The sequence below is a fragment of the Callithrix jacchus genome, chromosome 4 (genome assembly GCF_049354715.1).
Source record: "Callithrix jacchus isolate 240 chromosome 4, calJac240_pri, whole genome shotgun sequence".
Taxonomy (NCBI): Eukaryota; Metazoa; Chordata; class Mammalia; order Primates; family Cebidae; genus Callithrix; species Callithrix jacchus.
In genome coordinates, this window is record NC_133505.1 from 116,782,015 (window position 1) to 116,806,683 (window position 24,669).

At 40.1% G+C, this 24,669-nt stretch overlaps 1 protein-coding gene across 8 annotated transcripts in view; it reads right to left on the reverse strand.

Annotated features, from left to right (window-relative positions):
* Positions 1–2,174: 2,174 nt before the first annotated feature.
* The window catches only part of CDK19 (cyclin dependent kinase 19), a 211,267-nt gene continuing 188,772 nt past the window's right edge, over positions 2,175–24,669 (reverse strand). For 7 of the 8 annotated variants that reach the window (XM_054254329.2, XM_035296518.3, XM_054254330.2 and 4 more), the window contains 8 exons: positions 24,505–24,636; positions 17,880–18,023; positions 17,659–17,728; positions 14,362–14,434; positions 13,884–13,981; positions 13,078–13,156; positions 12,111–12,377; positions 2,175–6,843 (listed from right to left, as the gene is read on the reverse strand). In XM_054254329.2, coding sequence (XP_054110304.1) covers positions 6,712–6,843; positions 12,111–12,377; positions 13,078–13,156; positions 13,884–13,981; positions 14,362–14,434; positions 17,659–17,728; positions 17,880–18,023; positions 24,505–24,636 — 995 coding nt within the window. In that variant the 3' untranslated portion in view covers positions 2,175–6,711. The remainder of the gene's footprint in view (positions 6,844–12,110; positions 12,378–13,077; positions 13,157–13,883; positions 13,982–14,361; positions 14,435–17,658; positions 17,729–17,879; positions 18,024–24,504; positions 24,637–24,669) is intronic. The other variant, XM_035296524.3, reaches the window with a different exon arrangement.

The window sequence follows — 24,669 nt, forward strand, 5'->3', positions numbered from 1 at the left end:
ACTTCTGGCCAGGTGCGGTGGCTCACACCCATAATCCTAGCACTTTGGGAGGCGAAGGTGGGCGGACGGCCTGAGCTCAGGAGTTGCAGACCACCCTGGGGACAACATGGTGACACCCTGTTTCTACTAAAATATAGAAAATTAGCGGGGTGTGGTGGTGCATGCCTGTAGTCCCAGCTACTCAGGAGGCTGAGGCTGGAGAATTGCTTGAATCCAGGAGGCAGAGGTTGCAGTGAGCCGAGACTGTGCCACTGCACTCCAGCCTAGGCCACAGAGCAAGACTCTGTCTAAAAAAACAACAAAAAGAAGATGGCTTCTAAAGAAGATTGACAGGGCCTCATTTTGTCACCCAGGCTGGCGTACAGTAGTGCAATTACAGCTTACTGCGGCCTCAACCTCCCAGGCTCAAGTGACTCTCTCACCTTAGCTCCCAAGTAGCTGGGACTATAGGTATATGCCACCACGCCTGCCTAATTAAAAAAAATTTTTTTGTAGAGATAGGATCTCATAATGTTGCCCAGGCTGAGCTCAAACTCCTGGGCTCAAGTGATCTTCCCACCTTGGCTTTCCAAAGTGTTGGGATTACAAATGGCATGCGTCACCACACCTGGCCTTCTTTTATTCAAATGGAATTTGAATAGTTTGTCCCTTTAGGGTGATTTTTATTATGACTCTGCAGCCAAACATAGAAATAAACCTATTTTAAGAAAGTGAACCAGGCCAGGTACAGTGGTTCACACCTGCATCCCAGTAGTTTGGGAGGCTGAGGTGGGAGGATTGCTTGAGCCCTAGAGTTTGAGACTAGCCTAGGCAACATAGGAAGACCCCATCTCTATAAAAAAATTTTAGAAATAAATTAACCAGGTGTGGTTCCACTTGAGCCTGGAGGTGGAAGCTGCCGTGACAGATGATCAGGCCACTGCACTCCATCCTGGGTGACAGAGCAAAAGACCCTGCCTAAAAAAAAGAAAAAAATTAAGCCAGGCATGGTGGCCTGTGCTTAGGAGGCTAAGGCAGGAGGATCCAGTGAGGCCAGGAGTTTGAGGCCACAGAGTGTTATGATCACACCTGTGAATAGCCACTGCACTCTAGCTGGACAACACAGACCCTGTCTGTTCACACACACACAAAAGAAAGAAAGTAGTGATGCCCGTTTCCAGTATTTTTATTATTCACAGAACAAAATTATGTTAATTCTTAGCCATATACAAACATTATATGATCCAGGAATTCTATGCAAGTGTACAAGTGATGCTATGACTTACCATATTAAGCATCTTATTAGCACCTGCTCTGTGTTGAACATCATGACAGCTGCTGAGTGAAAGGGGAATAAAACCCAGGCCCTGTCCACAAGAATTTATAGTCTGCTAAAGTGATGGACATGACCTTTCCAGGAGTGGTAAGTTCTCCCAGGAGTGGTAAAGGGTTTGTCCAGTCGTCTGCTTTCTCTTACCCAGATGGCGGGTGAGAAAGGCAGCTGAGGCCAAAGAACACTTTTCCAGGAGAAGATCTATCCTACAAATAGCACAGCACTGAGTATAAAATCAGTGTCAAAAAGAGAAGCAGCCAAGTGGGATGTGTGCAGTGATTCTTTTAAATAGAAATGAAAGCTCTTGTATTCATGCCACTTAAACATTGTTCAATTCACTCTGTGATGCCTTTGAATACTGCAGTAACAACCATAGAAGATTAATCAAACAAATTACAGAAGGAGCAGCCAGGTACCAGAGTGCTCTTATAAAACAAGAAACTCCAATCTAACCCATCCATAAAATGCTTATTAGTCTTTTTCTAAAAATAATTCTAATTTACATTTTTTAATAAGATGTTTCTTGTAAAGATGTATAAAAACCTGCAATTTCTTATGAGGTATTTGTAAGCCTTGCTTGCTTTGAAGTATTATGACATCATAGCACCCTAAACAAAATAACCTATTGGAACTCCAGAAAGACTTCGTATCTCTGCAAGACAAGTATAATTGTAAAAGCTTCTAGGCACACAGCTAAAATTTTAACACCAGATGGGGTCTCATTATGTTGCCCAGTCATGTCTCAAACTCCTGGCCTCAAGCAATCCTCCCACCTCAGCCTCCCAAAGTGCTGGAATTACAGGCATGAGCCACTAAACCTTATTATAAGAGTTTTTTTACACTTAAAAAATCCATACAGAAACAAAGTCAATTAAATTTTATTTCAACCAAGAATAGAAAATAAATGCAATGTAATTTATTTTAGTTTTAACAGTCATTTCACGAAGGAAGTCAGGACAACTCAAAAGCAGGAAACCCTCGCTCCAGAGCAGCAGCTCCTCCTGCACCCCATGGAGCAGGCCTTGCTGGGGCGCAGCAGCTCTGAGCACAAACCTCGCAGTGGAGCACGAAAAGCTACAGTCATCTCTATAATCATACAAAGGGGATGCGTGCAGAAAATGACTGAAAAAAGAGACAAGAACAGGTACACTTCACAAATAGGAATTATAGGAATATACAAACTAGGCAGTTTAGAAAGGATATACTACATAACATATATAAAAAGTACTTTAAATTGTTGTTAAAAAGGACACCTTCAGTCCAGATTTTGTGTAATACTTTTAGTGTCTACACAGACAAATCTTTAAAAAAATTAAATAGTATTAATTTACTAAATATTTAGGAGATAACAGTGCATTAAGGGTTTTTTTCATATAATACATACATATCACCCCTTTGCAGTGATAGCATAGAATAGTAAGTATGGCCTTAGGTACAACACATTTTTAAAAAATCCTAAAACAATGAACTTTCTTATATTTGTGACTATTCTTAAGGATTACGGGGACCTAAACTGCTAGGTTTTATATGAAATATTACTTGTACTTGAATCTGTCAAGCCTCTGTTAGTCTAACTGCCATTTCACTGCCTTCCTCTACTTCCTAGGAAGACATCACCATAGTGTTTTAGATTTGTAATTTCCATAGAATTCCTCCTTCATTGTATAGTTTCTGCTGCATAAATTTACTCAAAAGCAGATCAAGCTGCATGTCTTATTCTCCAACGATTTTTTTTCTTTTCTTTTACCTTTAGCAGAGAAAACAGCATCATTTCAGAGGTATAGAAAACAAGCAGCAACTGCTTCACCAGGAATGAGGCAGCACACATAGGTAAATGTCTTCCCTTTCCATTCCTAAGAGTACATTATGTTTGTAAGAGCAAAAGAGTAGTGCAGAAGGCCAAAAATTCTAAAATTTCAAAACCACACACATACAAAAATATGCATAATCCTTGGTCTTTGTATGTCACTGCATGATTTACTTCATCACAAGGTTTCAGCCTCACCATCAGCCCGGCTGCCAAAGCTACCTTATCTTGAGCTCATCTGTCCTGAAACACTTGAATTCCTTTTCACAAACACACACCTCACCAGAAAGCTAACTCTGAAACTGGTTTGCAATAATATGGAGAGCAGAAAGCCTTCACTTGGATTCATTCCTTCCAGTCAATATCCCTTCCTGTTTTGGGTGTTCCCATAGGCTGAGGGATGGCCCTCCTGTACCCTTGGGGGGCATAAGAGTGTCCAATACATTTCAAAGAGAAATGCAGTCATTTGGGACCACAATGGTAAACTTTGCCCTCAAAAAGCTTCACAGGTCTTCTTAGAGGTCTGGCTTGAGGGCTCTTACATGTGTTAAAAAGGCTTTGTTCCTGGCTGGGCACAGTGGCTTGCGCCTGTAATCCCAGCACTTTGGGAGGCTGAGGCGGGGGGGATCATGAGGTCAGGAGTTCAAGACCAGCCTGACCAATATGGTAAAACCTCGTCTCCACTAAAAATAGAAAAATTAGCTGGGCATGGTGGTGCACGCCAGTAGTCCCAGCTACTCAGGAGGCTGAGGCAGGAGAATCGCTTGAACCCAGAAGGCAGAGGTTGCAGTAAGCTGAGATCACGCCACTGCACTCCAGCCTGGGCAACAGAATGAGACTCCATCTCAAGAAAAAAAGCTTTGTTTCCTTTTAAAGAGAAAGAAAATTATGTAAAATTATTTCTAAGGATAAAGGGAATCAGTGGGTAGCACTAACCCTGAGGCAAGGAAAGAGGAGAAAAGAGCCAGTACCAGTGCAGGGACAGGAGCCCAGTCATGTGTGGAATGGAGAGTTCTGGCTATGTCCCGAAGGATATTGTATACTGGGAGCAACTGACAAAATCCCCTTACCGTTTACATTTCAGTTCTGCCAGTAAAAGTTATTATATACAAGGAAAGCAGGGTAGTCCTGTGAATGTATAAGTGTAAGGACTATTTAACAAAGCTGCTTATAAAGTGTTCTGGGGCACAGTATTTTGGTTTACATGTCTATTTGGGTTTGTCTTCTTTTATTAAAGGTAATCTCCCTTGAGAGCAGAAACAGAGCTGCTATTTTCCTTGCAATTTCCTACAAGCACTTAGTAGAGTATGTTCTGCCTACAAGGGACCACCCAATTGCTGTTAAAATTCTGCTGTGGACATTTCAAAGATGCGTGGATGCCTTTTGTGATATTTAATCACTGGCTTTCTCTAAGGTAGACTGACATAGAAACCCTTCCATATTATTTACAGAACAGACTTGGGGATAGTAACTACCCAAGTGGGTTTAGAAGTAAACAAAAAGACCTTCATATTATAAGATGGTTTCATTTATAAGTCAGTCACATGGCACAGACATCCCAGGAGGGCTTCCTGTCACAGAACAAATCACAAGGTCCTTAAAGACAAGAAGTATGCCCTGTGCTCTGTGTTCTCTACCCAGCAGGGCACTGGGCACACGGTGAGGGTGCAGTGAGCATCTGATGACCAACAGCACTGGACAGCAAGGCTGTAGGGCACAAGATGAAACTGCATACAGGCAGCTACATTATGCAGAGGGCTGCTAATTTCTTATTTTAAAAAATGGAAGGGGTAAAACAGCAGGAGACCATCAGAAACTCCTTCCAATGGAGCATGTAACCTGCTTCATCTTCAGTCTTGATGAGTATCACTATGCAGATTTTATTATTATTAGTGAGCATTATTATGCTGAGATCAGTAAGGTCCTGACTGGCTACAGTATCACATCAATAGTGCAAAATGTATACTGGCTTCTGTCTAATCTTATTTTACTTGTGTATGGACCCAGAGTATCATAACCAGGTAGATAAGTTCACAAAGAATAGTTTTTAAAAATGCATGTAATTTGCATATACAACAATCAGCTATTTCTTCTAGCTCAAGAAAACACTTAAAACAAGGCTGGTGCTGCTAGTAGCATTCAGAAGAACACAATTTTTTCGCCCCTTACATTACAATGGGAGCTCTAAGTCTTTACACTTCCTTTCCACTCTGGGGAGTGAGGGGCTCCTTAAAGCAGCTAAGAAAGAACTCCGCCTCTAATTCATAGATAATGGAAATGCAGATATTCACTTCGTCTGGTATAGTCTTATACTATCTGCCCATAGTTTTTAGGCACAATTATTAAGTTTTCTCCTAGGGGCAAAAGAAATCATTCAGTGCAATGAAAAGATTCTTGGTAGAATTAAGTTTCACTAACAACAGCAAAATTATGCATACATAATACATACTTTAAACATGAATAAAACCTAAATTTTTAACATGCTTTAAAAATAGTCACTCTATGTCTAATGCAAATATTAATGGAGAACACTGCTCTTTATTTTAAAAGCAGATTAATTTGCAGGCTTCTACTTGAGTACCCTTGATTAGGTAAAAAAGTTACTCACGCAGACCCAGATGGGAAGAAACCAGCGGTACTTTAGAGAAGCCAACTTTATGTACAATACACACTAAAAGCTTTTCCTTCAAAGGGAAGTACCAAATCTTTTGATCAAAATTACTCCTTAAAGAAATCCTAGTGCAGCTGATTTGGTGTGGGTCATCAGAGACTGTATTTCATCAAAGCTCTTGAAACCCTTTTTAAGGTAGACTTAGCTACTTGCAGGTTAAAATTATAATTCTTAATTACTGAATGCTATTCAGAATAAGATGATGCTGGGAACTCAGTTCCATATGAATGATTATATAAAAATTACCACATACTTCAGTTCTTCATAGCATAAAGCATAGTAACTGCAAAGATCTAGGCAGTTTTTGGTTGTAGGTTCCCTCTGTCCCACCACTTGTCTTTTTATTAGACCTTCCCTGAAACTAGATAAATAAAAACCTAATAGTAAAGTACTTTGGGACAGTAACAGTTTCTGTTTAAGACTTCCATGAGCAAAAACAGTTATTGTCTGTGAAAACGTAGTGCTTGAAAAGGTGCATTTTTACCTGTGTTGCTAAATCAGTTCATGAAGTATAAAACTATACACCACTGGAATCCTGTTTCTAAAACATTAAAATCCTATTAAAGGAGCTTTGAAAAGATAAACCATAGTGATTGCTACAGCATGAGAAAGGTGCACCAGGAAATCCTTAAAAATATGCTGAAGGTTACAGAAGTGCTGGGATTAGATCAGACGCTTTATCAGAGAAGTCACAATGGAATACATGCAGGGAAGGGGTGCTGGGAAACTTCACAAGAATCTTCTTTAAGTCAATAAAGAAGAGATATCAGTCCTGCAAAATGCTCAGTATATAAGGTTTTCCTCCCGAGAGTGTGAGTTTTAAATGGCATCATAGTTTGCATTTTTTTGGTTCTTTTCAATGCAGACATATTGCTGGAGTCTGTGCTCTGGGCTGGGCTGGCCTGGCCCAAGGAGAGCTGGTCAGTACCGGTGGGCCTGGTGAGATGGGTGGTACTGTGAGCTCTGCTGAGACGAGGAAGAGTAGCCAAGTGTGCTCTGGGACTGAGAGGATCCCTGAACGCTGCTTTGGTAATTCAGGCGAGAACTGGAGTGCTAGGAGAAGGAAATAGGAAAAGGGAATTACTGATGGAGGAAGAGGATGACTCAAGATGCTAATCACAGTAGGATAGAGATATGAGCCATTTTCATCATTAAGTTCCTGGTTCAGACCCACATAGCTGACAGCTAACTTAGTTTGTTAACACATCTTGCTTATTTGAAATCACAGCCTGCCACCACGGTAACCACACATTCTGGCAGGCACAAAGTCTGGCTGGATTTCGGTGGGAGATAAGCTACTCTGGAAAGAAAGCAAGAGGGGAGATTTCAGGGGCCCATTTCTTTTTATTCCAATTCTGGGGTGTAACTTAATCCTTTGCATAACTGGGATGTGCAAACAAGAATAATCAATTTGGCATACTGAAATCAGTAGTATTCATAATGTACATTGACAGGCTATTCTTTTTCTCATTATAAATAACAAAGCTGTGATTAAGAAATCACTATTTTAGAGCAACAGGTTTCCAGAGGTAAAAGCTACGGGCATCAGGAATTCTACCTACAAGACAAAGTAAGGCAAGGTCAGGTGGGGCGTGGCAGCAACATGTTGGTTTTATAAACTTCAGGTAACATTTAGAATAAAGCAATTTTCACATATGATTGTCCTCAAGAGAATACAAAAATACATTTCAGTTCATTTTTACTACACTAAATGAAACCTTCATTTTCATAGTATTTAAGGAAAAACTTTGGAAACTTCCTTAGCAAAAATAATAACAGCAAGTGAATTATGACAGTGAAAGAGATCTGATCTAACCGACCAATTCTCTCTTGCCTTTAACCTCCAAACTGCTCTTGGTCACTGCTGGGCATGGGCTAAGCTAACTCTGGGAGAAGTTTAGGCACTCCAGCCCAGGTAACAGAGTGAGACTTTGTTTCAAAAAAAACCTCAGTTTTGCTCCTTCCTAAGTTACACAACTGACTAGATATGTTGGTTACAGAAGATCAGCCTGGGTAACAAAGTGAGACTTCATTTCAAAAAAAAAAAACACTCAGTTTTGCTCCTTTCTAAGTTATGTAACAGACTAGATATGTTGGTTACAGAAGCCTTTAAAAATTCCAAATTTTAATTACATGTTTCGTTTTGAAGTTTATTATGAAAAATGTTCTTTCAACTTTTAAGTTATTTGTGGCAATTTTGCCATAAAATATAATGTAAACATGTAAGAATCTAATGTGCTGTGCCATAGCTTTTTTAATGACAAGGGGTTTGTTTTGACAGAAAATAAGCCAATGTCATGCTTTTCAAAGTGCTAACTGTACTTGCTTACAATACATCAATGAAGCAGCTCGAAAGCCTTGAAACTCTATTAATGGAACCAATACCCCAAAATGAAAGCCTCAGGAGCAAAAGTTTTTCTCTGAGCTTTTCATGCCCTCTTGCCTAACAGTCCCATTCTCCCCAAGGGCAGCCACAGAATTCCCTTTCCCTAAGGCAGGTCATAGAAACCAGAACCCCTCTTCCCCAACGCCAGCTGTGAAACCTAAAAATATTACTCTAACTTTTCCCCAACCTTTCTATATAAAAACTGGCCATAAGGAAATGATCTGGCATGCTTTGTCAGACTATAGGTCACGAGATTCCTGTTCCAGAGAGGGTCCTGCCCCACACCCAGAGGCAGGAATGTGTGCTCAAAGAGGCCAACAGGAATCTAGACAGGCCACACTGGGTTTCCCAGTCAGTCTATTAGCATCAGATCATACCCTTTCTGTCCAATCATATTTCTACATGGGTGTCCACACTGTGTTGAACTTAAGCATAAAAACGGACAATTTCTAGCTGGTCCAGTGGCTCACGTCTGTAATCCCAATACTTTAGGAGACTGAAATGGGCGGATCACTTGAGATCAGGAATTTGAGACCAGCCTGACCAACATGGCAAAACCCTGTCTTTACTAAAATACACACACACACACACAATTTAGTCATGAATGGTGTTGCATGCCTGTAATCCCAGCTACGCAGGAGGCTAAGGCATGAGAATCACTTGAACCCAGGAAGTGGAGGTTATAGTGAGCCCACATTGTGTCACTGCACTCCAGCCTGGGTGACAGAGCAAGACTCTGTCTCAAAAAAAAAAAAAAAAAAAACAAACTACAGGAAAGACACTTTGAATTTCTAATTAAAAACCTAAGACATCATTATATCCTCATTAACTTACTGAATCACACACTCACCAGCACCATGACAGTTTCAAGATCACCCATATATGGCATAAAAATGAGGAGCACCACAGTTCCAAGAAATCTCCACCTTTTTCCAGGAATTTTCAAGAATATTACGCCCTTTGGTTAAATAAACCAATAAAGATAAAATCCTACACCAGACTGAATGACTGTTGTTGTTTTTTTTTTTTTTTGAGATGGAGTCTCACTCTGTCATCCAGGCTGGAGTGCAGTGGCACGATCTCAATTCACTGCAACCTCTGCCTCCTGGGTTCAAGCAATTCTCCTGCCTCAGCCTCCCAAGTAGGTGGGATTACAGGCATGCACAACCATGTCTGGCTAATTTTTATATTTTTAGTAGAGATGAAGTTTTGCCATGTTAGCCAGGCTGGTCTCAAACCCCTGAACTCTGGTGATCCGCCTACCTTGGCCTCCTAAAATGTTGGGATTACAAGCGTGAGCCTGGCCAGACTCTCTCTTGAGTATACCTGCACTCTCCTTTCTTGAGTGTGTACTTTTCCCTTCACAATAAACCCCTGTACTTTTGCTATTTTCTTACTCATCCTTTAATTCCTTCTCCTGATGGTGTTAAGAGCCTGGATACAGGGTGGGGTCGAGGTCCCACCAGAATTTGGGGACCTCCCTCAGCGCACTGGTGTCAAACTTGTATGCCTTTCTGTCATGATAAGTAAGCAACAAGGAGGAAGGGGCTCCAGGTGGGGAAAAACAATGAACAATTGTTCTGAGACACTGCAAGTCACAAACAACTGGTGGGCACAATGACCTCATTTGGCAGGGAGCTCCCTCCCGCAGGACCCTGTAAAACTTCCTTCCAGCCCCTGCTCTTTGCAGACAGCCCCTTCGCTGCTGTGCTGCCTGTTGCAACAACATGTTTTCATATCTTCTGTAATAAATCTGCCTTTCTTTACCCATAACTGTGTTGGTAAAACCTTGACTGCCTGAGACACTGGCCCTAGCTAGTCACACCCATGGCATTTTCTCCAATTAACCTGCCTTTTGAGAGTTGATTTTTCAGCAAACCTTCAGAGAGTGAAGAGGAAGTTTTTCCCTTGGCCCCTAGATGGTGTATATGTTGCAAGTTCTGTGTAATGGGACACCCGGCTGCCCCTCCTGCCAGTCTCTTCAATTAAATAGCTGAGATATCTATTCATTTAATAGATATGTTGGAAGGTTTATTATTTTTTTCCACAGACATCAGGACTCAGCTACGAAAGGTTTATTTTTAAGTAAACAGAACAATATGGACATAGAAAAGCATTTCAAAGAATTTTTTAATTTGGAAAAAAAAGAAATACAGTAATCTGTCTATAATTGACTGTAATTGGGTGACAGAGACTCTTTCCTTTGACAAAAACTGCAGTCTGGCTCCTCTCAGACGGTCAAGGTTTTTACCAAGACAGTTATGGGTAAAGAAAGGCAGGTTTGTTACAGAAGGCATGGAAACGTTGCTGCCCCCAGCAGCACAGCAGAGGAGGGACTGTCTGCAAAGAGGGAGGGGCCGGAGGGAAGTTTTACAGGGTCGCGCTGGAGGGAGCTGCGTGCCATGAGTCTTCTGCTTGACTAGGCCTGAACTTAAGCTTTCCTCTGTCCTTGGAGAATCCTGTTAGAGCAAGAATCTTGCTAAGTTGGCTTGGCAAAAATCCCCACCCTTATCACCCAGGCCTGCCTTCAGCCTAATGCTATACGGTCAGTTTAGCCAGAAACCCTTTATGCTGGATGTTACCTCTTGGTAACTAACTTTCCACCCACTGACCCCACCCTGCTCTTTGGCTATACATCTCCACTTGCCATTGCGGGAGTCGGAACTGAGTCCAGTCTTCCTCCCCAGCTGCCAGCCCCTGTTGCAGTGGTGTTTTTACGCACTGCCATGGCCCTGCCTTGAATAAAGTCTGCCTTACCAACTTTAACAAGTGTTTATGTAAATTTTTTTAACACAGGTTAATATGATTTAATCAGAGACACAAAGATGAACCAGTATATAGGAAGTATTTGTTGCTCAGATAACAGGGTGGGGAACAGATTTCATAACAAAATTCAAATATGCTCGTGCTACTACCCAGATAGCAAGCTGTTTTCAGATCAAACTGAAGCCTCAATTTGTTTAATTGGAACCAAGTGGAAGTAATATGTACCCTTCTGCTGGCAGGGATCTTCAGAAGAGAAGTTTTTCAGAGAAGTAGCTGTGTGGAAACACATTCGTTTTGGAGCTATTCAAAATGTAAAGGCAGTTTAGGCAGCTATTTGTTACGTCCTTCTTGTTACCGTTTCTCTCTATTGCAGTTCCTCATCAGTGAGTTTATGGCTCCCTTGCCAGAGGTTTTGTTTTCTATTAACTCTATCCTAAGTACTCATCTCCAAGAGTTCCCTGAGGGACTGTGGTTCTAAACTTAAAAAAAAAAAAAAATTAAGTTTTCTCTTCTTCTTGGATGTTTTCTTAACTTGTTACTACCTTGAAAAGAATTTTATTTTTCAAGATTTCCTACAGTTATCACAATGGGTATTTTTACCTTTCTCTCCAAATACCAATCCTTAAACTTAGTTCCGTTAATTTCCGGAATTAGTACTGCAATTGGTGTTCTCTTTTTATCTGAATAACAGTATTTTCTAGTCTCAAAATTATTTCTATTGAGACTTAACAGTTATTTCAGAGAAGCCTCAGTCTTAGCCCCCTTCTCTTCTTCATCTATGTAGCTATTTTCTCCCAGGAAGAGCATATCTTTCTGAAGAATGCAATTAATTTTGTCCATAATAAGCAACCACTCGCCTCCTCTTTTCGACTGCACTGCTAAGGCAGATGTAAGGGTAAAATGATGAAGTTTTCTTTAAGGAGGGGGGCGCTCCCCTCCCTACCTTCCTCTCCTAAGGGGTTCAGGATACATAAGGCAGAATATGAGATAGCTTACAATTATATGAAATATGATGAAAATCTTCCCTTTCAAAGAATGCCCTAGAAATAGGATTGTATAGGTGGCACAGTCAAATCTAAGAGTTAAGTGTTACCTAACTCTAACAGGGTCTAGTATAAATCTATTCCCACTTCATAAAGCATATGAACATTAGACATTCAGGGAGTACCTGATAATCCGAGGGCATCACAGGCCCGCCTGAGTTTGCGCCTGAAGGCCCTAGCCGTGGCTTCTTGTTCGGAGGCACCTGGTTCAGGCCGGAGTCCTGGCTGTGCTGCAACCCTGTTCCAGTGCCCCCGACCCCGGCCCCGGCCCCACCAGCGGTCCCGTTGGTCTGGGTGCTGTTCTGCTGGGGTGGGGGCGCCTGTGGAGGGGCTGCTGCCTGCTGTGGAGGGGCTGTGGGCTGCTGATGCTGGTTCTGCTGCTGTTGCTGATTCTTTTAAGGGGAAAGAAGCAAGCTTGGTATGAAACCAAATTAACAAAAACTTTCTTTAATTATTTGATATGCACATGAGGCTGCTGACCAACCTGGGGGAGCAATCTATGTGCAACACTAGAGTGACTGGGAGGACAGGAGAATGGAGCAGCCAGGGAGCACGGTGTTCCCAAAAGGCAGGGCGCCAAGCCCCAAACAGGGCTCTTACCCTGAAGTTCCTTTAGATTGCACAGTGATCCTCCAAATCAGTCACAGACGGCCACAGGCACATCAGAAATAGACTTCTTAGAGCTCACAAAAAGCTATAAGAAATCTTTTCAATCATGACTCTGGAAAGGCAGAACAGTCTGGAGAGTGAGCCAATATATCCAGTTAAGAGGAAAGAATAGAGTGATGCTTGCAAAAGTCAGCCTGCATAAAGGGGTGGCAGTGACAGCAAACAAACAGCAAGAGCAAGAAGGGGGACTCCAGGAGTGGAACAGGCTGGGGCACACACCGGAAGCTCAGGTATCCGCGAGCTGCTCATACTTCAAACTTCAGGGCACCTTTACAATCCCCAAACTTCCACGGAAAGATACATAAAAATTTAATTAAATATTAGAAAAGGTCGTTAAATATACAGGAATTATGGAGTGATACCTAAGCTATCTTTTTGCCTCCCTCGCTCTTTGGAAATGAAAGTATAGCATGCAGTTTATACCTTGTCACCTTTTTCTTCAGGTTCATCTTCATTAAGGAATTCTCGTTTGGGGTATGGAATCTGGCAGCCAGCAAATACACTAAAAATCATTAAAAAGAAAAAAAAATATCATGATCTAAAATCTATAATATCATACCTTGTTAATTTAAAATTCCAATTTGTTTTTCTTCACTTATTTCCTACTCTTCATCTGTGGCTGGTGTTTGCTATGTGCCTCCTATCACAACTTAAGCAATAAGAAAAGAACAATCAATTGTATGAAGTTTTATAATAATTGCTACTTTCAATTTCAAATCTTGACTGCTGCTAGCTAGTCAACATATTGGACATAGAAGTTTCTCTATACTAACTTCATTAGCACCAAAACTAATTTGTATTTGCTTTAACAAGAATAACTGCACCTCTTGTAGATGAAAACACAAAGTATATACTTGGGGGTAAGAAGGATGAAGTACAGGGGTTTTGTAGCGTAATGGACATGCTCTGGAAGACAGATTAACTTCTCAGTTACCTGCTGGTTTGGCTGAATTTCTGATCCGGCCAAATGGTCTATAAAGATCTTAACTAGTCTCAGCTTTAGTTTTCATCTGTAAAACTGCAAATGGTCATTCCTAAAACACTTGTTTTCATTCATACCTCTCTACAGCTTTGCCTGTTTCAAAATGTGGAAGCTTTGTCTCAAGCAGTCTTTAGGTGGTATTGCTAAAAAAGCTGAATACTTCAGTAGCAAGTGCTTCCCTTGCTTTCAACCACCATGCGACATCCTCAGCCTAGAGCAAAGGACACAGAAAAGACGAGATACATACTCTAATGTTGGCAAGGGGTCCTCCTGAAAATAGGGATCCTGCAGAGCTTGCTCTGAGGTAATTCTCTTGGTTGGATCCATGGTCAGGAGTTTCTGAAGCTAGAGTGACACACAGGAAATTTACAACACACGAAAAGGTTGTTTACAAGTCAACACCTTGTCTTTTGTATTACTGTGTAACAGGATTAATATGAAATATTTTGTATAGCTCACTGCAGATTATACATATTACGTACTTTTATGTAAAACTGGCAGAAATCATCAGGATTAAAGCCATTTTAAAGTTCATTTTCTGCTGATAAATCATTTAAAAAGTTAATGCTGAAAGTTAAGGGTGACATCATAACAAAAAAATGTTTAATTTTGCCCCAGTATCCACCAATTTCTTTAGTTTCTAAAGAGGAGGAATAGCTAAGTAAATTGGAGAAGGCAAGAGTTGCACCAAGGATCAGATTTCAGTCTGGGAGAGAAGCACCTACCAAGAGGAACACTTTGCTGTCAGGCTTGACCTTGTGTTTCTCCATGTACTTTATGAGGCTACTGTTGGCATACCTGCAAGGACACACACAGTCACACATCACTAGGAACACTCATCCAATTGCTATTTTTTTAATGATAAGCTTCAAGATGGGTTTTCCTATAAGGTATGTGTGTAAGCCATTGTTGTTTCTAATTAAGGAGGAATACATTGCCAAATATTAGCAAATGTGTGAAGAAGTAGGAACTGTCACACACACATGAGAGTTTATACAATGCCTTTGGAAAACAGTTATGCATTAGTGTTGAAAATGTGTATAGCCTATACCTAGCAACTCCATTTCTAGGCACATAGCTGAGCCTAAGAGATGCTTCTGTACATGTAAATCAGGATACATGGATAAGAATATTCTTAGCAGCCTTTTAGTAATGGCAGAAAAACTAACAAACAAACAAAAATGTAGATAACCCAAATGACCATTAACTGAAGAATGGGTACAGTTTTATATACTCACAGAATGGAATGTTCCGCAACAGTAAAAATGAATATGTAAGGTTGAGTGATGAGAAAGAGCAAGTTGCAGAAGAAAGTACATACTATGTTACCATTTATAAAAAGCCGAAGGACAATAAACTGAAGAGGAATTTTTAGAGATACATACATGTGAACTAGAACTATCATAAAAATTGTGGGATGACAAACCCAAATGCAGAACACTCAGAGTCTACCCTCTGGGAGGAATGTGGCTAGGGAGGTGGGGCATACAGGTACTTCAGTAACCTTAGTAATGCTCTAATTCTTAGGTTCAGAGGTGAGCAAAGGGTATTCATTTTATTATTCTAAATACACTATGTCTTTTTTCATTATATATTCTTTCCTACATATGAAATATTTCAAATTAAAAGGTCTAAAAATAGGTAACATGTTTCATGATAAAAAGAATTACAGAATACAGAAAGTATAAGGAAGAAAATTAGAATCACTCACAAGCCACTGTGACAAGAAACCACTGACAAAATTTTTATAATGTCCCTTTGGTGTGGTGTGTGTGTGTGTGTGAGTGTGTGTGTGCGCCTATACATACATGGTATAAACATAGATTGTTTTGCTTTTTTCATAAAATTGGAATACTACTATAAAAATTGGCTTAGCTTTCTCTTTAATATTGTTCCATAAACATTCTGCCCTGTCAAATACTCTTCAAATTTACTGTTGAGTGGCTGCCTATCTCCTACTGGTACGGGTATTACTTGTTTCTAAGAGCTATGGCATACAAGTCCTTGTAGCTAAACCTGATGTGCATGGCAGGGAGCTGATATTCTAGCAGGTGAGACTCAGATCCCTACTAGACCCTGACTCAGTCATTTACCAATTGTGTGATCTTGTGCAAGTTAGTTCACCTCTATCAAAGCCTTAGGTTATGAATGTGAAAAGTGGACATTGTAATTATACCTACCCTATAGATTTGCTATGAAGATTATATGAAAAAATGTAGGTAAAGTGTTTAGCACCACCCTGGTATATAATAAGTACTCAGCTATTTGTGGCCACTCTGATTACTTCCACAGGATAAATTCCAGGAATCATCAGGTCAAAGGGCATGCACATTTTAAAGCCCTTTTTAGGTGCTCTAGAATCTCGCCACACAAATGTAGCCCTTACCAGCGATCTGAGCATCACCTGAGAACCTATATTAGAAATGAGGATTCTTAGTCCTTACCCCTGATTCTGACTCAGAATCTACATTTTTAACAAGGTCTCCAGGTGATTCGTAGGTACAATGAAGTCTGAGAAGTACTCATCCTCACCAGTAGCATATGAGTAATAATTTTTTTTAAATAAAAATAGAGATAGGATCTAACTATGCTACCCAGGCAGGTATCAAACTCCTGGGATCAAGGGATCCTTCCACCTCAGCCTCTCAGAGTGTGGGGATTACAGGTGTGAGTGAGCCACTGTGCCTGGCCAGAATGTCCATTTTATTGTACCCTTGCTGGCACCACCCTGATGGGTTGTACCTTGCTGGCAAGGGTACAATAAAATGTTAAATGAAAATAGCCAGTTTGGTTTTGGATGTTTAATTTAAAGAATTTATAGAACATTCAGTTTGGAATTCCACAAGGCAATTAGATAAATGATTTTGAAACTTGGAAAAGTGAACTGAACTGAGTAAGACACATAATGGGAGTTATCCACATAATTGATGGTAAATTGTGGCCATCAAAACCATGGAGTCTGCCTGGGAAAATCTCTAGAGTGAGAAGAGAGCCCAGGATAGAGCACTGATATCAGCACTATCCTTAAGAAATGGATAGAGGCAAAGAACCCCACCAAGGATTGTGAGAACAAGGGGCTAGAAATGATCAATGCCATTCTCTACTTCTCTTTATGATGTCTGCTTTTGTTCCTATAAGCCATCGTGTCTTGAAATTTTCCTGGTAAGTTGCCCATAGAGAACCTCCTCCACCATTTTCCGCAGGGGTGCCTACTTATAACAAACTCCTCACCTGCCATCACCCTTAATCTCATTTTTGCTCAAAGTAAATGCCTTCATCAGTTTGTTTTACTCATATTCCAGGCATGTGTTCTTCCAGGTTTCCTAGTTCAGACTGTCAGTCACCAGCCATCACTCAAATAAAGATGAAATCACAGCTGTGGCCTTGAATTGAGACCTCTATTCATTCTAAAACATAACAGATATAAACTACCTACTGATCCTTAAATTCTTAAGTTTTTAATACTGCAGCCTCAACCTGAACTATATATATGTTAACAGTATCTGGAGTATTTTCTTTAAATCACAGGCATAATTAATATGCTAAAATCTTGGTTTCTAGTTTAAATAATAATCTACATCTGTTTTTTGAAAAGATTAATTTAAATATTCCCATTGAAATTCCTGCCTATAACAAACATGCACTATGGTTTTAATGTTTATGTCCCCTCCAAAATTCATGTTGAAACTTAATTCCCAATTTAACAGTATTAGAAGATGAGTCCTTCCAAAATTGAGGGCTTTGCTTTCATGAGTGGGATTATTGCCTTGTAAAAGAGGCATCACACAGCATCTGCCCCTTTTTGCCCTTCGACCTTCCACCACGTGAGGAAACAGCAACAAGAAGCCACCTTAGAAGCAGAAAACAACCCTCAAGAGATACCAAACATGCTGGTGCCTTGATCTTGGACTTCCCAGCCTTAAGAACTGGGAAAAAACAAACTTCTGTTGTTTATAAATTACACAGCCTAAGGTATTTTTTATAGCAGCACAAAAAGACTAAGATAATGTGGAATTACTCACGTTGTTCTTCTAAAGTCTTTTTGAAGTGTGGGATATTCTGGCATCTTTCTAATATCTTCCCAGTCTTTGTCTTACAAAAACAATGAAATATTTTAGAAAAAAATGTGTTAATTTAAAGTCTAATTATTTTAGCTTAAAACTATACATTAAAATATGCTTATGAGAAGAAATGATTTTGAAGTATGACTCAAAATATGACTTTAAAAAGGAAAATAAATTACCTGCAGGAAATCCCATGACACTAAATATCCGATCCAGTTGATCGTGATGGAAGGGATTGCTTGTTTTTATATCTTCCTGACGACAGTGAAAAATAGGTTCTGAAGTCAACAATTCAGCAAATATACAACCTATTGCCCAAATATCTACGAAGGAAGATAAACAAGATTTTGTATATATTTCCTTGGTTATAATTCCTAGATATAACCCCAGCCTACTTATAAAAATACTTTTCAGTAAATCAATATAAAAGTACAATAAGTGCATTAAGAAAACATTATTGTACTTTGTATACTGACATATATATGTATGTGTATATGTATATGTATGTGTGTGTGTATATCTATACACATATGAAATAGCTATATCATCATGTAACAGATTGAAAGCCAAAAAAAAAAAAAAAATTTACATTTATTTGTAAATTTTCTGATGATGATAAATAGGAAAAGTCAATTTAGCAAGCAATGAATTCTTTAGATTTAGGCAAAGGTCTTTCTAACCACTTGTTGTTGTTGTTGTTGGGGTTTCTGTCACCCAGGCTAGAGTACCATGGTGTAACCATGGCTCTCTGAAGCCTTGACCTCCTGGGTGCAATCCTCCTGCCTCAGCCTCCAGAGTAGCTGAGACTATTGATGTGTGCCACCATACCTGACTAATTTTTTTTTTAACTGTTTTGTAGAGACAAGGTCTCACCATGTCTAACCACTGTGAATAATTTAATCATTAAAGTATTCAATTGATAATCTAATACCTGGCATAATACTTAGATCTGATATACCGAAACAATATCATCATCAGACATGGTGATGTAATTCTTTTAAAGCCATCCAACATATAATGATAGAGCAGAATATTTTGAGTCTAGACACACAATACAGACCACATAAAAGAATTAGGGAGGCTGGGTGCAGTGGTTCACACCTGTAATCCCAGCACTTTGGGAGGCTGGGATGGGTGGATCACTTGAGGTCAGGAGTTCGAGACCAGTCTGACCAACATGGTAAAACCATGTCTTTACTAAAAATACAAAAAATTAGCCATGCATGGTGGCACATGCCTGTAGTCCCAGCTACTCAGGAGGCAGATGCTGGAGAATTGCTTGAACCTGGGAGGCAGAGGTTGCAGTGAGCCGGGATCATGCCACTGTACTCCAGCCTGGGCAATAGAGTGAGACTCCATCTCAAAAAATATATAAAATAAAAAGAATTGAGGGAAAAAAATTTTGTCTCAAAGACTACCAGCTTGTTTTTTCACCAAATTGGTCTAGAACCTCATAAATAATATATATAAAAATAGAATATACATGTCATATTATATGTTAATATATGTTATATAGAAGCTCATACATTATATATATATATACACACACCACTGCACGACACCAGCAGACATAGCTCTTATTTAAATATATTCACTTATATGTTGCCCCACAACCACCCCACACCTCAGGATAGTTAGGCACCTTTAGAAGTTTTATTAACTATTTTAAATCACTAGTTATAGATTATTCTATTAAGTTTTACACATTGAAAGACTGAAGCTTATATTCTGAGATTCAATATTATATTAACAGTGCTTTGCCAAATGTATAAGTGAATTAACTTTTGTGAAATGCATATTCATACTTGCCTACTTAAATGCCATTTAGTAAATATTTTTAAAATAAAAGACAGGCCAGGCACAGTGGCTCACGCCTGTAATCCCAACACTTTGGGAGGCCGAGGTGGGTGGATCACTTGAGGTCAGGAGTTCCAGACCAGCCTAACCCACATGGTAAAACCCCGTCTCTACTAAAAATACAAAATTAGTTGGGCGTGGTGGCACATGCCTGTAATCCAGCCACTTGGGAGGCTGAGGTAGGAGGTAGGAGAAACACTTGACCCCAAGAGGCAGAGGTTGCAGTGAGATGAGATTGTGCCACTGCAATCCAGCCTGGGCAACAAGAAACTCCATCTCAAAAAAAAAAAAATTAAAAAACTTAAAGTGTGTGTGTGTGTGTGTGTGTGTGTGTGTGTGTGTGTATGCATATAATAATTCAAAAACTATGGTATAGGCCAGGCACAATGGCTCACACCTGTAATCCCAGCACTTTGGAAGGCCAAGGCGGGTAGATTGCTTGAGGCCAGGAGTTCGGGATCATCCTGGCCAATATGATGAAACCCCATCTCTACTAAAACCACAAAAATTAGCCAGGTGTGGTGACACAAGCCTGTAGTCCCAGTTACTTGGGAGGCTGAACCAGGAGAATCACTTGAACCTGGGTGTCGGAGGTTGCAGTGAGCCAAGATCACGTACCACTGCACTCCAGCCTGGGTGATAGAGCAAAACACCATCACGGGGAAAAAACAAAACAAAAATAAAACCTATGGTATAGCATAAAAAAGTACCGTGTTTTAGTAGCCTGTTAAATATGGGAAACACATTCATCGATAAGCTAAACAAGGAAAAAGGTTAATTACAATAGTCCTTCTTCATCCAAGTTTTCGCCCTCCAGTTTCAGTTACCCAGCACTGCAGTTCGAAAATATTAAATGAAAAATTCCAGAAATAAACAATTTATAAATTTTAAGTTGTGTTCCATTCTAAGCAGTGTGCTGAAATCTCATGCCATCCTCTCATCTTCCCAGGATGTGAATCATCCCTCTGTTCATCCACACTGTATACTCACTAGCTGCTAGTTAGTCACTTAGTGGCTGTCTGGGTTATAAGATGAAAAAAACATAGTAACACAGGGTTCGGTGCTATCTGCAGTTTCAGGCATCCCCTGGGGGTCTTGGAACATATTCCCAGTGGGTAAGAGGGGACTACTGTATATCCATTAGCTAGAAGACTTATCAGAATGCTCTCTCCTAAAACAAACTGCCAAATGGGAAAATCCATACAGTAATGCCTTATTTGACCATATTCAGGTACGGTTTCCTTCCACATAATTTAGCCTTCTGGATAATAGAAATATATTCCTTCAATAGCCATGCTTTTAATTACACCATCGCCCACCACCAAAAGAGGCTTTAAAACACAACATAATCCTCCTTAATGCTGCAGCAAGGTCATCATCATTATGAACATCCATCACTAACTACAGAGTAGAGTAATAATACTGCTCAATGTCCACTTCTGAATTCTTCTCTCCCTCCCACATCATGTTGGTTGTCACTCTTCTCCCTGCTCTGGCTGCCTCTGATGGTCCCATCTCTCCTCCTCATTGCTGCCTCTACTATGCAGTCCACCAGAACTACTACTGCATGTGCCTGGTCATGTCAATTCCTGGCTTGTCTTCCATTCAAAGGACAAGAGCCAGGGTCTTGAATTCCCAGTGAACTGCTAAGATAAGAAACTCAGATAGTAGGTGGCAGTAAATTTGAGGGTTTTCTGCCTCCTATTAGCCTAAAATTTCAAATGGCCACCTGGCTCCTGCAGCATTTGTAGCTACTTTTCAGGTCTCTTTCCTCTATCAATGGCTTATTCTCCTGACACACATACCCCCAACACTGCTGCCATCATCACTGCCACTCCCCTCCCCAACTAAATGTCAATCCATAAACCTCCACTGATTAGCAAATAATCAAATGCTCTTTTTTCTGTGCTCTGAATCCAAGTACTCATTTCTTTCTTTCTTTCCTTTTTTTTTTTTTGAGACAGAGTCTTGCCCTGTTGCCCAGGCTGGAGTGCAATGGTGCGATCTCGGTTCACTGCAACCTCTGCCTCCCACGTTCAAGCAATTCTCACATCACCCTCCTGAGTAGCTAGCATTACAGGTGTGCACAGCCACACCTGGCTAATTTTTGTATTTTTAATACAGACCAGGATTCACCATGTTGGCCAGGCTGGTCTTGAATTCCTGACCTCAAGTGATCTGCCCACCTCGGCCTCCCAAAGTGCTGGGATTACAGGCATGAGCCACCACACCCGGCCCAAAGTACCAAAGTACTCACTTCTAACGTGGACCATGTATAGAGAAGAGTATGAAAGAGTGAATAAGTATGTACTTATAAATATTTGCTATTAATATATTTGAAGCCCTAAGGTAACTGATTTGGGGATTATTCTTTCTCTCTGTCTTAACTTTCTCCTACCTTCTATCCAGAATGAATAACTGGGAATTGACTAAAATTAGAAATCAGTGATTATGTTTTTATCTTTAAGTGGCAAATTTCATTTACTGAGCAAGTAAGTTACAAGCTGGTTGAAATTCAATTTCATTTTTCCTTACCCTGAGGAAATAAGAAATATAATTGGTTTTCAATTCATACCCAATTACATTTATTTCAAAAAAAAAAAAAAACCATATCTATTTTCATTTAAACAAGAGAAATTTAATCAGAAAATATTCATAAAACTGTGCTTCTCAAAGTGTGGGCTCTCAAAGAATATGATACGGGTCACGCATAGAATCACCTACCTAATGGCACGGACCTGCTGTGTTAGATTCCTGAGAGAGGGACAGACATTGGTGGGAGTCATTTAGCTTAACAGAAGGTTTTGACTGAATGTGCCTTTTCCTAATGGAAATCTCCTTCTAGATATAGACTGTCCTAGTGTTTGGATTAAGCCTAAGGCATATGGATTTCTACAGAGATTGCATCCTAGTCTCCCTTCCTTGTGCCCTGGGTTATCCATCATTAACCTATTCTAAGGCACCACCTGTTCCCTTCAACTAACACTCTCCCCTTCCCTGGCTTACTTTCAGTCTCTTCCTATCCTCTGGTTCCTTCTGAGATTGTCTAAGGGACTTGACTCTTTTCAATAGTGGGTAAGGAGAGACCTAGACAACAGAAAAAACAAACTAACAATTCTAAAAGTCTCAAAAATACAGCTCCGTAGTAAAAGTCACTGGCTGGAATGTAAACAGGCAGGCTCTGATTTTAGCTCCTCACTCTCAGGGTCACCCATCCCTTCCATTTGCTGTCTGTAGTTCTTTCCTCACCCTTTGCAGACAGCTGCCATGTCCACTGATGACAGCCTGGCCTTGGCAACCTCTGATCTGCTGTCTTACCAGAGGCCCAGCTGCACAGGTAAGGGTCTGATGTCAGTCTCACATTCCTCCACTGTCAAACACATACCAGTCTATGCAGAGGCTTTTTCACTAATTTAACAAAACTATTCAGCAGTATTTATCAATTATTTATAATATTCCAGCATTGGGCTGGAGTCTTAGTCCCTGAGCAACAACTAAATGTGTTCTGGTGTCTGAGTTTTGCAGAAAGCAGACGTCTTGATGAATGAGGACTTACTCTATTTTTTGTTTGTTTTTTTTTAACCCATGAGTAGGCTAATTATCAGTCTAATCTTTCCAAAGGTGAGAATTTCCTTTGTAGCTTTTGAGGGGTCACCAGGTTTTTCATAAGATTTTTTTTTTTTTTGAGACGGAGTTTCCCTGTTGCTACCCAGGGTGGAGTGCAGTGGCGCAATCTCGGCTCACCACAACCTCCGCCTCCTGGGTTCAAGCAATTCTCCTGCCTCAGCCTCCCGAGTAGCTGGGACTACAGGCGTGCACCACCATGCCCAGCTAATTTTTGTATTTTTTAGTAGAGACGGTGTTTCACCTTGTTGACCAGGATGGTCTCGATCTCTTGACCTTGTAATCCACCCACCTCGGCTTCCCAAAGTGCTGGGATTATAGGCGTGAGCTACCACGCCTGGCTTTCATAAGCTTTTTTAGCAGAGAAAGGATTATGCTTGTCTATTTTTAATAATTTTATACATGCAGTGCCTTTATTAAATAGAATCCAACAAAAGCAGCTAAAGGTAGCCAAAACTGATATGAGGCTAATATCAGTAAACAGAAAATTCAATAAAAGGAAAATTTAAAGAAATATACTTAGGAAATTTGGATACCTTGTAGAACCAGCCCTTTTAACAGCTACAGTGTACTCTCCCCTACTCTCTCCTTTTCCTTCCTTTAAAGAAATATCTAGGTTTGAGGAGGGCCAGCTCCTACTGACTCCATTCACATCTGGGCCCTCTGAGGATACTGCAGTGACCAGTATTCAGCAAATCCCTGAAGCCACTGTTCTGAAGCAGACTTTAAATCCTACAGAGAATATGTTTATAACAGATTTTCTTACTCAGTTTTTTTTAACTTGATGAGATGGCAAGATGCTGAGCACAGCTAATCTACCCAGACTCTATTTCCTACCTTAATGGAAAAACTGCTATTCTCATAACTGTAATGGCAAGAGAGAAAGATTAGTCATATTGCTTCTTGCTTAGGAAAGGATGTGACTAACTTTTCCCCAAATAGAAGGAGTTCTTTCCAATACTGTGCTACTCCTGTTTTTGTTTTTCATGTTGTGAAGAAAACAACTCTAAACTTCTCTCCAGTTCTTCTGATCAATAGCTACTAAGTACAAAGTAAAATGTGCATGTTATTGTTTCCATAGCAACCCAACAGGATCAAATACTGACACCTCTATTATCTGAAAAAAAGTGCTTTCTTCTTTTAAAATAACCATATTCTCCTATACAGTTAAGAATCCAAATCTACCAGAAATCTAGGAATATAGAAGACAATAGGACTTTTACAAAAATGTATAAAATGGTTTTTATCAAGTAGCTTTATTACACCATTTTACAGTTATGATCATTAGATGCCAAGATAGTAAATTATTTTAGACCAACTTACCAATGGCCTTTGTATAATGCCTTGCACCAAGCAAAAGTTCTGGAGCCCGATACCAAAATGTCACAACTACTGGATCCAAATCCGCTAGTGGCTTTAGAGGAGAATTGAATAATCTGGCAAAACCCATGTCAGCTAAAAAATAAAATAAATTAACATAAAATTCAG